General features: G+C 47.6%; 1 protein-coding gene across 1 annotated transcript; it reads left to right on the top strand.

The window, feature by feature from the left end:
* The first annotated feature begins 253 nt into the window (after window positions 1-253).
* LOC144152496 (translation machinery-associated protein 7 homolog) lies at window positions 254-11,952 on the top strand. The gene is made up of 4 exons (XM_077683773.1): window positions 254-394; window positions 471-526; window positions 4,080-4,167; window positions 11,825-11,952. The coding sequence occupies exons 1-4, from the start codon at window positions 379-381 to the stop codon at window positions 11,857-11,859; spliced, it is 195 nt and encodes a 64-aa protein (XP_077539899.1). The 5' UTR covers window positions 254-378; the 3' UTR covers window positions 11,860-11,952.
* Window positions 11,953-12,600: the final 648 nt, after the last annotated feature.

Raw genomic sequence — 12,600 nt, 5'->3', positions numbered from 1 at the left:
GTTGCGCACACACACACACACACACACAAAATCAGCTCTTGCAACAACCAAAAAGCACCAAAGTCAAGAGAGCAACAGCGTAAGATTACTATAAACAAAAATAGTATAAATATGCAGACTAAATGTCAAACATAAAGTAAAGTCGCATGATTTCTAGAGGGCAAGCGCTTCTGCGTCCCGCGGCAACCAGAAAAATAATTCTATTATGCGTAAAAAGGATACTAACATGCGCAGAGAGCAATGGAGGTGAGATCACGTGCGAAAAACCGCTCCCATTGCTGGCGCCCTCACCAGGCGTGCTTAAAAATTTTGGCTAAGAAATCGAACAGTCGTTCGTGCGGTAGTTGCGTAGCCGCTGCAGCGACAACGTGAGTGAAGATGTCTGGCAGGGAAGGTAAAGTGTGCGTTTATTCCTCCAATCTTGTTTTCATGGTAATCTAACGTATTGACGTTTGAAATCCAAATTTCAGGCGGCAAGAAGAAACCCCTGAAGGCTGCGAAAAAGGGAAAGAAAGAGCTCGATGAGGTAAGCGCGCCTAGCTCATGCGCTGCTCTCGTGCTTGGAAAGGAATCGTAAGCTGCCGCTTCTGGCATTTTGGTCACCCTTAACATTACCTGGTGTTAACTTAAGTACTTAAAAACAGGATGTGTAGCGCTGCGGCGGGGCGTAGTGCTACTGAAGCACATGTCAGACTCGGGTTTCGTCGTGGGTACAAGGCATTGAGGCGCGCGTTTCTTTTTTCTTTTTCTTTTTTTGGATCGAGAAAAAGAAACGATTGGGTGAAGTCAGTGGCATTTATTAGAGAACTGGAGATGTCTGTGGTAGAGCTTTCTTTACGTTGCTGCGATAGCTGCGCTCAAAACTGCTAAAACTTCCCTTTGTGTGCATATGTAGTTGCCTTGTGTAATGTATTCCTACCGCTTTCTGCGCTTTTTTTTTTTCGCCAGTCATCCAATTTTTATTCTGTGCTACGGGAAGAAAAAGCGTTAACAGTTTGTGGGACGCTGAAGGTATTCAAAGCTGGCCGTTTGTGTAACTTTCTTCGGTGTCGAGGACGGTCGTTGTGAGCCACTGTCGTCATTTAAGATCTGGTCAGGCGCGCGATTCCCGTCATCTGTGGGGCAGTATGAACGCGCTGTGTTAGTGCACAACGTCGGGGTTGGGACGAAGACTTGAGGGAAGGGATCTGTATTCTGATAACTTTGCCTACACACATGCCGATCTTCGCTGAATTGAACATTTTCTGCGTCATTCGTCTCTGAAAAGCTCAGTGATAAGTCCGCAATGGCTAGGGGAACCACCTGATCTTTTTACACACTTGCTGAAAGTACAAGTTCAGACAGTCCGTTGCCTCTTTAGTAAGACGTGTCATTGCTTTTAAATCTCACTATCAAGAGCAGAACACTGGCTACAGACACTTGCTGAAAGTACAAGTTCAGACAGTCCGTTGCCTCTTTAGTAAGACGTGTCATTGCTTTTAAATCTCACTATCAAGAGCAGAACACTGGCTACAGCCAGCAAGCATACTACAGTGGAACCCTGATAACATGACTTTCAAGGGACCGCCAGAAAGCGTAGTATGATCGGGGTGTTGTACGACCGGGGTGCGGTAAATTCCGGCCTAGTAGACGGTCTCACGCGACAGGTGGGCTAAGAACTTATTTAAACTGCTATACTTAATGCGTTCTCGCATGATTTCGGAACCTCTAGCTGAAATACCAAGTTTAAAAAAACAACCCCTATGTTGTGCCCCCTCCCTTGCATGGCGTCCAGCTAACTCGTCAGCCCCGCGCCTTGCGCGCACGAGATGAGGCCGACGTGGTAGTGGTCGAGGATATTGAGATGAGAAAAGGCGAGTGTGAAACTGCCAATGCCATGCAAAACGAACGATAGTACAAGGCGGAGTTGAAGAAAAAGACATTCGTCGCTATTGGGTCAAACGGCCCGATACATAGCTGTTTTCTTTTCCCACAAGATCAAGCAACGCGAAATAGGTAAGATGATTCAAACTTCGAGTAAACCGTGTTGCGGCGAAAATTATAACACCGTCTTACTACAGTTGCTACAGTGACTTGCTGCGGCGGTCAGCGAGTGACCAAAAATGGCGGTGCCAACAGGTACGTGGCTCCACCCTTGCTGTGGAGGAGCGCGATTTGAGACAAAGCGTCGTGAAAGGAAGAAACTTGTATCGAGCGGGCAGGGAAAGCGGCTGTTCGTTCATCGCCGTGGGGTTGCGTCGTACGTGTTTTCACGTTCATCGGCGGCTCGGCGGAAGCTTCAAATTCACAGTCCGCCTGCCACCTGAACTTTGACTTCTTGTGGATGGCGCGTTGGCGTTGGCGTACTGTTACCGAGTGAGGTCGTCGAAGGATAACCCCGCTCACGAGTACCCGCCTGCTTGCTTGCGTCTGTTCAGCAATTGGTCTGGCCCGCCTGCAGACCTTTGCACATCACGCAGCGTCAAACGGGGCTTCATAATAAAGTCGGGGCGAGGCGGCGTGAAATATGGGGAAAAAACGTGGTTTATCCGTGCCAGGGTCCGTGGTATGAAGCGGACCGCGTGCTCCCGAGCGTCACATCAGGGTTTTTAATCCATTGTTTCAATGTGGAGTTTGCCTCTACCGCGGTGATCCGTTGTAAACAGCGGTGTAAGTCCGGGGGACGTATCAGCGAGGTTCCACTGTTCCTGCTTTGTTTACCCCAAGGTTAGCTTCATGTTTAGCCTTGACACTACCATATAAAGGCAAGCTGGATTGGTTTGAACTAGAAAAAAAGCTAAAATGCCCCTACGTCAAGATCTCAATGCGCATTATATCCCCAGTCAGTTGAAATTAATCCGGAGCCCATCACTACGCCATGCCTCATAGCCGAGGTGTAGATTCGTCACTTTAAAGGCACCCCAAATAGGCTTCCAAAGGCCGTGATTTTATGCGCGGAGTCGCTGGAGTGCACATTTAAACAACATATACCAAATATTACACCTTTGCGTAACGCAGTTATCGTACCGACATGCAAAAAAGGTCTTCCTTTCTTTCCTTGTTTACCTGCATATCCTCATCGCCATTTTGCCCAACACTGATGTAGCTGGCACTGAAGGCTACAGTGCTGCTATTGGTGGGTTCCGTCAAATGCTGCTGCATCCTTTCACCGTTTCTGGCTCCCGGGGAAGCCGCTGAGGGATTGAGGCAGTTCGAGCAGCTGTCTGTGCAAGCAGCTACCCTCCTCCAGCACGGCGTATGTTTGTAGAGATGAATGTCGATATCTGCCATCTGTCGCACCAGTTGAGCTAAGTTTGTAGATATGTCGCATCGTTCACAAGAAATGGATAATGCTGGAAAGCATGAAGCATCTTCAGCAGGCGGAAGTGCTGCCTGCGCAAAGTCCGCAAGCACGTGCCTGTGGGCACAAATTGACATGTGGGCACAAATTGACGTACACTGCAGCAGCTAAAACTTTACGCCGACCGCCAATGGCACTATTGGCGAAAACATATTTAAACATGCGTGGAAGGGGATGATAGTTTGTGGACAAATTGCGCCGGGGATCATTGTCACAGTGGCTGGGAAAGCGGCATTACAACAACTGCAACGGGTGTGTATAGCTACATGTGTACACGTTTCATCAAAAATAATTGGTACACTGAACTGTGGCCAAACCGTATCTGAGTGCCGTATAGCTGCACCGGCGGTAAACGAAAGGACGTGAACACGCATGCACGCTTACTGACGGTGATAGTCCATCTATCTCAAACCACTCGCTTTAACCTGATTTTGAGCATTCTTCGCAGCATACTGGTCTTGGCGAAGGTGCTAGTAGACTTTGGCCCTACACAAAACTTGAGCGGGAGTTTCATGACCAGAAAAGCATTGAAGGACACTGCTCATTCTTATTGTTTTGCTGTTCTTGTTCTTGTTATTGTCCCTTCCAGCATGGTGTTCATAAACACGCTTACTCCTGCTTGAACTTCGCAATCACTTGAAACAGTGTTTGAGGGATTGAATGCTAATTAATGCATATACTTTCTGAACTCCTACTTGTCAAAATTATGGCCGTAAAGTAATGTGCTCTGATCTTGCAGTCTGACCTGGAGTTCATGGAGCGGAAAAAGGCAGAAGAGAAGATGTTGAAGGAGGCAGCTGCAAAGGCTGCGAAAGGAGGCCCCCTTCGTACGTACTATTTATGGCACCCTTCTTGTCATCTTTCTTTGCAGACATTGCAGTTGGGTATTTAAGAACGTAAGGACAGTGTTGCCACTGAGGCTGCTAAGTATGCGTGCCGGTACACACATTATTTTCCAGAGCACAGTGCGTCTAGACAGCCAAGGAGCATTAGGAAAGCGCGTATGGGTACATGTTAAAACCACCTTTGTATGTCTTTGGAACGCAGCAAAAATATGCAAGGCGGATACTGAAGAAGGTACGTTTTCCCAGATCTGGCATAAGCCGAGCTAGGCAGTGGCAGCGCTTCAAAGGTTGGCGGTGCTGAATAGGAATTGGGGCATCTTGCACTAGTGGTGCAAGGCTGGAGAAACAGCCAAGCTGGTGTCCCCTCTCCCTTCGTCGGCACACCTCACATGGATTTCCCAACCTGCCGCTGAAAGTTCTCCGTGACTGGCAGGCTCAGATCGTTGTGTCCGCAGGCTTTCACATCTCTCCGAAAGTGGACCTCATTAGCACGCGCTAGAACCTGTGGCAACCGGCTTCGCAAACTCAGCGTTTGTGCTTCCTCCCCACTGCAGGCACAAACGCACAGGAACTGGCGAGGAGGACAATACGGGAGAGATCCCACCATGAACGCTGGGCAAAGTATTCTCGAAGGTCGAGCGGGTCGATGCTGGGTGCTCCTCACAAGGCACATGCTCTCTCTCTCTCTCTCTCTCTCTCTCTCTCTCTCTCTCTCTCTCTCTCTCTCTCTCTCTCTCTCTCTCTCTCTTTCCCGCCCTTTTTTGAGTTTCTTGCTCCTTGCGTGGCGCAAGTCCACGCGCAAGCCTGGACTCTATTGGGCGCTCCTCATGAGGCACACACTCACGTTTGCTCCGCTGGGCTGAGTTTTCTGGTAACGCTCCATAACGGAACTAGCGCTCCTTTTAAAAAATGGCTGTGGACATGATTGAGGTGCTTTAACCTTGGCACGCTCGACATAAACATTAAGAATAGGGGAGGAACAGGTTGTCAGCATGTCCTTTGATCTGCAGCTAGACCCAACCACATCCCTTTGTCACCTAGTGCTTGTTTATGTGCCGCGTTCTGCAAATGAAGACTGATTGATTGGCAAAGTCTCGTATGATGCGACTTACCAAGCCAGGTCCCAAGGCTAGCCTTGACCACTCGTTAGGAGTCGTCTGTTAGCCGCAGTAACTCATATAAGCAACCTGGGCCGCTTTGTGACAGATTGAATTTTGGTGTCGGCAGAAAGGACATTTTAGGTTTCTTTTCAAAAAATCACGGTTTCTAAATTCCTTTTTGTGAGTACACAGCAAATCAGTACAGTGTATGTATGCAGAAGTCCACGTTGTAACTTCCTCAAGCAGCACGCCTTGTTCAATCGGGCTTAAATTGTCGACTTCAGACCCAAGCTCCTCAGTGAGAGTTGTGTTGTCCTGAGCAGGAGAATGTATAAGTATTGGTGTACAACATAACACTAGCATTCTTAAATGGTGCCAGCCTCCGTTTTGGGCCATGATGGATTCCAGCATTTTGATTTTGCATGAATTCCGCCTACTAATGCTGTATTCAGTTGGTCGCTTTAGAGCTTCTGGAATGCAGCTTTGTGTTCAGGTGGTCGAAATCGGGCACTTGAAATATGTTCGGGTATTCACCTGACGGCATCCACTTATCATCACTCTGACTTCGAAATAGGAGCGCTGCTGAGACCTGGAGGTGAGCAGGTCACGTGACGCCAGTCGCTGTGTCGTTCACCCGTCGGCTTAAATTATTTCGGCAATTTCGCAACCACCGCACTGAGGCCTACAGAGGTATAACAGCTGCGCCATTTAGAGCCAAACTTGCTTACCTGCGCCATCCTGCGCCAAAGAGCCCCTGTTGCGCCAATCTCGTTTATCAGTGCCATCCATATGCCCCGGCGCCTGGATTGAGCCACGAGATACGATTGCCATGATACCCAGTGGCTGAAACCTTATGGCTGAAACCCTATGGCTGAAACCCTATGGCTGAAACCCTATGGCTGAAACCCTATGGCTGAAACCCTATGGCTGAAACATCAGTAGCTGAAACATCAGTGGCTGAAACGTCGTTTTTGGTTTCATCACGGGGTTTGTGGTTTCGGTTTGATCGAAGTTATGAGTGGCTATGGAAGTTCGCTTTGGCTTAGCCGTAAGTCCGCAGGCACTACATGCCTTCACCTTCTCTTTGAGTCTGTGTGTTGCATTTGCTTGGTCTTGTTTGCCGGTGTCGGCCGCTGCGGCACAATCAATGGAAAAGGACCAAAAGTAAAATGCCTTTGTGTCTCATCGCAAACAGATAGAATAATATTCGCATGAAAGGTTGTAGTTTATTGGATGTGAACATCACATTAGTTGCCCATTTTTGGCGAGGAGGAGGAGAAAACTTTATTCTAGCAAGTGCTCAGAGAAGCGCGGTGGTCGCCAGCCTAAGGCTGGTGGCGACTTCGGTGGCTCTTTTGACCAGGGCCTCTTGTGTAGCCCGGTCGGAGCTACCCAACGCCTCCCTCCACTGCTCGCTGCTGGTGACTAGAGGGAAGGGGTCTTGGGGGCACTGCCATATGGAATAACTTAGTGAGGCGTGCTCCCCACATCCTAGCTTTGCTGCCCTCAACTTTCCTCAGCTGCACGTATTCAACACACATGGTCTGGGACACTTCCCTTGCTTGTTAGTTTGGTTCCCTTTTGTTGTGTGGGAATGACTCGATTTCGCGTGTGGTCCGGCATTAATCGTGCCTACTGACACTCTACTCGCGTAGTCTACGCTGTAAGTTCATTGATTCTCGCAACCTTGTGATGGTCGAAGACTATGCTCAGCTTCTCACGCGCTGAAACAGCTGTTCGATAGAAAACATGCAAGCAAAAACCTTGTTTAATGGAATGCTGCTGTGAGTCCGCATAAACACTTCCGTTTACCGCATACGAAGCAAGGCCTGTTATCTGATCTCTTTCGATTCTGCGTGAGGTTTGACCTATGAACACTAATAACGTGGCGCGCTCGCTGGGGCGAAGGTATGTAACTCAACATTCTGTAAATCTCCAAGAACTGCGTTCCTGATTCAGAGTAGGTTTCTAGTGCACGGTAGAACGCCTGATATAGTAGATAAATGGTAATTGGCAGGGGTCTTGCACAGTGGCCTGTAGGTAGATTGAGGAGGCACCATAGAAATGTTGTGAAATGGTGTTACATCTGCTCCAAACCTCCTCCAAAAGGCCTTTCTAGCAGCTCCAAGCCTGCTGCAAAAGGCTCATTTGCCTGCTCCCAGGACTGCTCTTAAACCCATGCACCCTGTTCCACCTGGGCCTAGCCAGTAGTTTGTTGGTGGAGTGTTTAGTCAGGCATAGTGTTTTTGCTTTTATGCAAGAACACGCCTCGCATACAGCAGACACACTGACTCGGCCGCGGAAACCACCCGCGCAATGCAGCCGGCTGCAAAAACATGGCGTCATTGCTGGCCGTGAACCTGCGCAGGTAGCTCCAACAACTGCTCGTTACCGCACTTGAAAACGCCCCTCAAGACGCAAACAGTTACATGTGCAGGAAAGGAGCTGATAATGTGGCTGAAAATGGCAGCGCAAATTGTCATTCGGGCCACTTAACAAGCGGCAATCAAATACTCGCCGTGGTTGTAAGCTTAAACATTTCTAGACGGCCCAGCCGGCTGCTACAAAGGCTTGAAACCAAACCTGTACCACAAGTGTCCTTCGCCCTATTGGCACAAGTAGCGAGGCCCCTCCCACTGCCACGCTGAGCCGGTGCCAGCCACACCACGGTTGCTTGTTGGTCCAAAATCAGGTAGAGCGTTTGGTTGGGCAGCAGTGTCTGTGCTGAATTGAGGGTGGCCTCCACTTTGTCAGAGGATCAGAATGACCAACCAAATACATCAAAACTATAGGCGGTAATCTTTGAAAAGTTTAGCGGTCAATTTCTTCGCTTGGCAACACTGAAAACGGCCACAGACATGGCCGATGCACCCCAGACACGGCGCGGCTTGGGCCACTGCGGCCGCACACCGAAGAAAAAAAAACACCGGCGTGCGTCATCTGCTCCGTTCCTAACCGATTCTAAACGGTGGCGTCAACAGAGATACTATTAATCCCACTCACATTGAACTGGAGGCAATACTTTGCGTTCGGTGTGGCTGCAAACACACGACTGAAACACAGTCACGTGTTTCACAGTCGTGCTTAGCATGGACAAGTACTGCCATCCCGCGGAGTCCGACGTAACGAATGACGGCGCACTCGCACGGTTGCATGGAGGAGAAGAGGGGTGCCTGATCTGCCGGCAGTGCGCACAACATCGCCTAGCAACAGACGCTTGGCCACAGATATGGCTGCACACACTTGGTTGCCTGCATGCATTCCACGCCATTGAATACCAGCTATACATTTTAGGTGCCTCCCTCTAGTACATCATTGCTGATGTTGTGAGTGCAGAATTTATTTATTTTTTTATTGTTACAGTTCTGAGTTACTAAAGCATTTTTTGCTGTTGGATAAGCTATGAGAGTGCCATAAGACACTAATCGTTTTAATAGAGTCACGTTTTATGTCGTCTTTATGGCTCCTTGACACTTTCGTGACCATGGAAAAATCGTGTTCTTGGGTAGTCCGGGAAATATTTTTTTCTTGCCACAGAAACTGATTGATGCTAAAGTGTAAGGTATCGAATGATAGAGGAAGGATAGGGCTTTCCAGCAGTAATGATTTCAAACAACAGATTTATTACAAATTTAATCAAAAAACTATGGAAGCAAAAAAGTAACAAAAAGAAAAAAATGATGAAAACATCAATGCTACATTTCAGAGGGTGCACATAAAAAAAATTTGAAATATACAATTTGAACATAAGGCCCTTATAGAATAATACCGCAAATATTAGCTCTTTAAGTATAAAAGTTATTTACATACATACAAAATATAAACACTAGGGCCTATCATGCCATGGCGCGAAGCAGTTTCTCGACACGGTGAAACAGAGTCTGGCTGCGCATGTTTCGCAGACATTTGTTTTCTGCTCAACCTTCCTTTCTTCGTAGCACAGTTTGCAGTTCTGCCAATTTGCAGTTCCGTTTTTTGTGGTTGGTGCTGAGGACCCTGAGGTGCAGTTTTAGGGAACACAACAGGAGACACGGCGGGTCCCGTAAGATGTTGCTCATCACAGCCCAGCAGCTGTTCATTGAGCTCAAGTCTGAAACCGAACTTATCAAAGTGCAAGCTCCGTGACAGTTCTGGAACTTCTGAACGCTGCGGACGAAATCGACAGCTCTGACGAGCCGTCGCACGATACTTCAGAGCGCTATGCCAAGGTCAACAACTCTGGGGCCTTTTTTGCGGAGAGAAATTGACTCTTTGTGCAGTCGGCACCAATTGGTTTTACCCGAACGAAGTCAACACCCTGCAGATAAGAGCTGTGACCTTTACGCCAACGCGCACCCGCGATAAAACAGCCAGAGGAGAAAGCGAAACTTACTGGCGGATACCTGTTGATGTTCCGGAGCGGTTTGATGTACTTTTGCCATCCATACTAAAGACTGACAAATTGAAGTCATCTTCCGTGTCTGTGCTGCTGGCATCATCCACAGATTCCAGCTCAAATTCATCGGAATTTGTTGAAGTTCGCATGAAGCATCGGCGAGCAGTGTCGATGCCATAATTGAAACCATGTGAGCTCATCTCCTTGCCAGCGAAGGACATTTAACAATCATCCCCCCGCAGGGGAGAAAAGAAACTCGAAAGTGAAACAGATGAAATACTTCCTCCTTTACCCTTTGGATGGCGTTAGCTGTCCAGAAGCGCTCGGAGAGCGCCAAAATTTGAATTTGTATTCATCGATAATATACAATTGATGGGAATAGGTGTTGTCACGAAAGTGTTGAAGGAGTACTGACACGTAATTTCAAAGCTGAGACAACTGCGTAAAAAGCTTCCTTTGTATATTGAGGTATCTCCCAGGAAAAATTCAACCCTAAGCATTCATTATAACATTTTAAATCAATTTTAATCTTTGCATGCACCAGAAAGCTCGGAACGGATACCCTTTCAACATTAGCATGACTCGTTGAGCACCTCACCCCAAACTGCCAATGTCAGGGATCTTGTGACGTGGTTAATGCGCTGGCTGCTGGTGGCGTGCGCTACTTCACCTTGCCATCACGTCACAGTTCTGTGACTGACTGTCCTGCTGCCTAGGCATGTGCAACCACAGCTGATCTGGACGTACGCGCATCCAGACTGGCTGTAGTGCGACTAGAACAGTGATGTCATGAGCGCCTTCCTGTCATGGCAGTCGCCTCAGTGTTTGTTTGGTCAAAACCGAAACCGATACGAGTAAACGAGGCTGTAAATAATTATTTACGCTGTGATCAACCAACGAATGTGCATACCCACCAACTCTCCCGAATTGTCCGGGAGACTCCCGAATTTTAACCACGTTTCGATTGTATGAATGCTCTCTCAAATCTCCCGAAAAGTGGCCGCCCCATTAGCGAGGTCGCTTTTTTTTAATCACTCGCATACGTTAGTGTTTTCTGCTGCGACAGTTGCAGAGCTGCGAAAGAGAACTTGCCACCATACTTCTAGTTCATTGTATCCGTACTGTAGAGAACCGTTAAGCATATTCTAGGTGCGGGAAAAAGATGTGCGAAATGAAGTTCAACGGGATTGCCAAAAATGGAAGAAGCCAAGACGCAACTATTGTTGATGGGGAAGTGAAGTTTGGTAAAATGCAAAGGTGATGCTGCAGCTACTTGCCATTCCACGTAGCAATGCTGAATCTGGAAGGATCTTTATCACCATGAGAGTCCTTTAAATCATTGAAGGACTCTGCCATGGTTAAGAAGAACGAGAACCGAATTTCGGTCATCACTTTCCAAGAAGGCTGTTCGCGACTTCTTTACAGTAAAATGTCACCAGGCCGAACATTCTTTTTAACAGATGTATCCTGACAAGTTCTTGAAGCTTGCGAAGTCCGCGACTGCCAGGTCCCTTCACAAGTAAAGATGTTTGACGCTCTCCACTTCAAGAGCCAGGATTAGTTTTTCATAATGGAAGAACTGAAATACACACCCTTAAAAAAACCTCCAACCCCCCTTACGCCCACCCCGAAGTCTCCCGAATTTTCACGTTGCTAGGTTGGCAGGTCTGGATGTGCTATTCTATAATTACTGGGCAGGTGGCAGAAAAAAAGAGTAACACGAAAATTTTGTGTCAGCATTCCTTTTAGCTAATTGCATCAAAGCCAGTGTTTGACCCAAAAGTTCTGCATACTGGTTTGCCATCATCATGCAATTTTAATTAGCAGCTAATTTTGCTTACAAGCTTGGGGACAGTGTTGGGTAGTTTTGCACTTGGCATGCACTCTTACACTGTGTATCTCTTTCCTCTGCGTCCCATCTGTTGCGCTGCAGTAGTCATTGCTGCAGTTACTATTTCCACTTAAGTGTTTTGCGACACCTACATTGTTTTGCTTTAGTCGAAAGTGGATTCATTTAAAAATTTTGAGCATTCTTTGAAGCTTGGGAATACTATTGCTAATTTTAGGAAGCTGTGAAGTGATGCCAAAATCACGTTGAGGTCTTCATTCTCTGTTTGTTGGTGCAGTGCTGGAAATTGCTAACTGGAACACTTCTCTTTTCCAGTGTCTGGTGGCATCAAGAAGTCTGGGAAGAAATGACACTCACTCGCAAACACACGCTGCCGGGAGCTTTTTATTTTTTTGGGTACATCAAATAAAAATCTGGGATTCCCACCCTGCTTAATTTGAAAATGTGTAATGGCTTGTCTGAAATTGGTACACCGTGAAAGGACTTTAGGCTGGTAATCAGAACCGCTATCCCGGATGTGCACATTGGATGGGTGGTGGACACCGTGGTGGACACCGAGCTTCTCCTGCTTTTGAGGACATTGTGCTTCCAGTGTGGAGCTTCACCAGTTGCGAGTTCAAGCATACCGCTCCAAAACATGCACTCGCAGTATGCCTTAGAGGTGTACACGACCTTTGTTGGCCTGGGCACCGGGCTGGGCCAACCCATTCGTTTGTCAGGTGAGCCAGACAGGTATGAAAACCCGACTTGGGCCCAAAATTGTCCCACCACAGAGTTGTGAGCATTTTTTCCACAGCCCTAGTGAAAGTGTAACATATTGAAACTTCAGTCGCATCGAGGAAGCAGTGCACCACTTTGTTGGCAGTCCAGTATGATAAAGAGCAAACTCCTCTAAAGTAATGGCAGTCGGAAGAACTACATGGTGTTGCCCAATACTGCATTCTGCAGGGTTTTCATTTTTGTTTGCTTTTGAGTGCACCAGCACTAAATGTGCCATACCTGAGGAACTGTGAATGTAAAATTTGGGGCAAAAGAATGCCGGTGCAGAAAAGTGGAGGAGACCACATCTCCATTGTGAGGCAGCTCCCAGG

Source organism: Haemaphysalis longicornis, unplaced genomic scaffold, assembly GCF_048455015.1.
Source record: "Haemaphysalis longicornis isolate Haplotype H1 unplaced genomic scaffold, Haemaphysalis longicornis Haplotype H1 scaffold_9, whole genome shotgun sequence".
Classification (NCBI taxonomy): Eukaryota; Metazoa; Arthropoda; class Arachnida; order Ixodida; family Ixodidae; genus Haemaphysalis; species Haemaphysalis longicornis.
The sequence above is the reverse complement of the archived record's forward strand: the minus strand, read 5'-3'. Positions and strand labels throughout refer to the sequence as shown.

Coding starts and splice junctions, on each gene's coding strand:
- LOC144152496 (XM_077683773.1), top strand. Junction 527..4,079: donor GAAAGAAAGAGCTCGATGAG/GTAAGCGCGCCT, acceptor CTGATCTTGCAG/TCTGACCTGGAGTTCATGGA. Junction 4,168..11,824: donor TGCGAAAGGAGGCCCCCTTC/GTACGTACTATT, acceptor TCTCTTTTCCAG/TGTCTGGTGGCATCAAGAAG.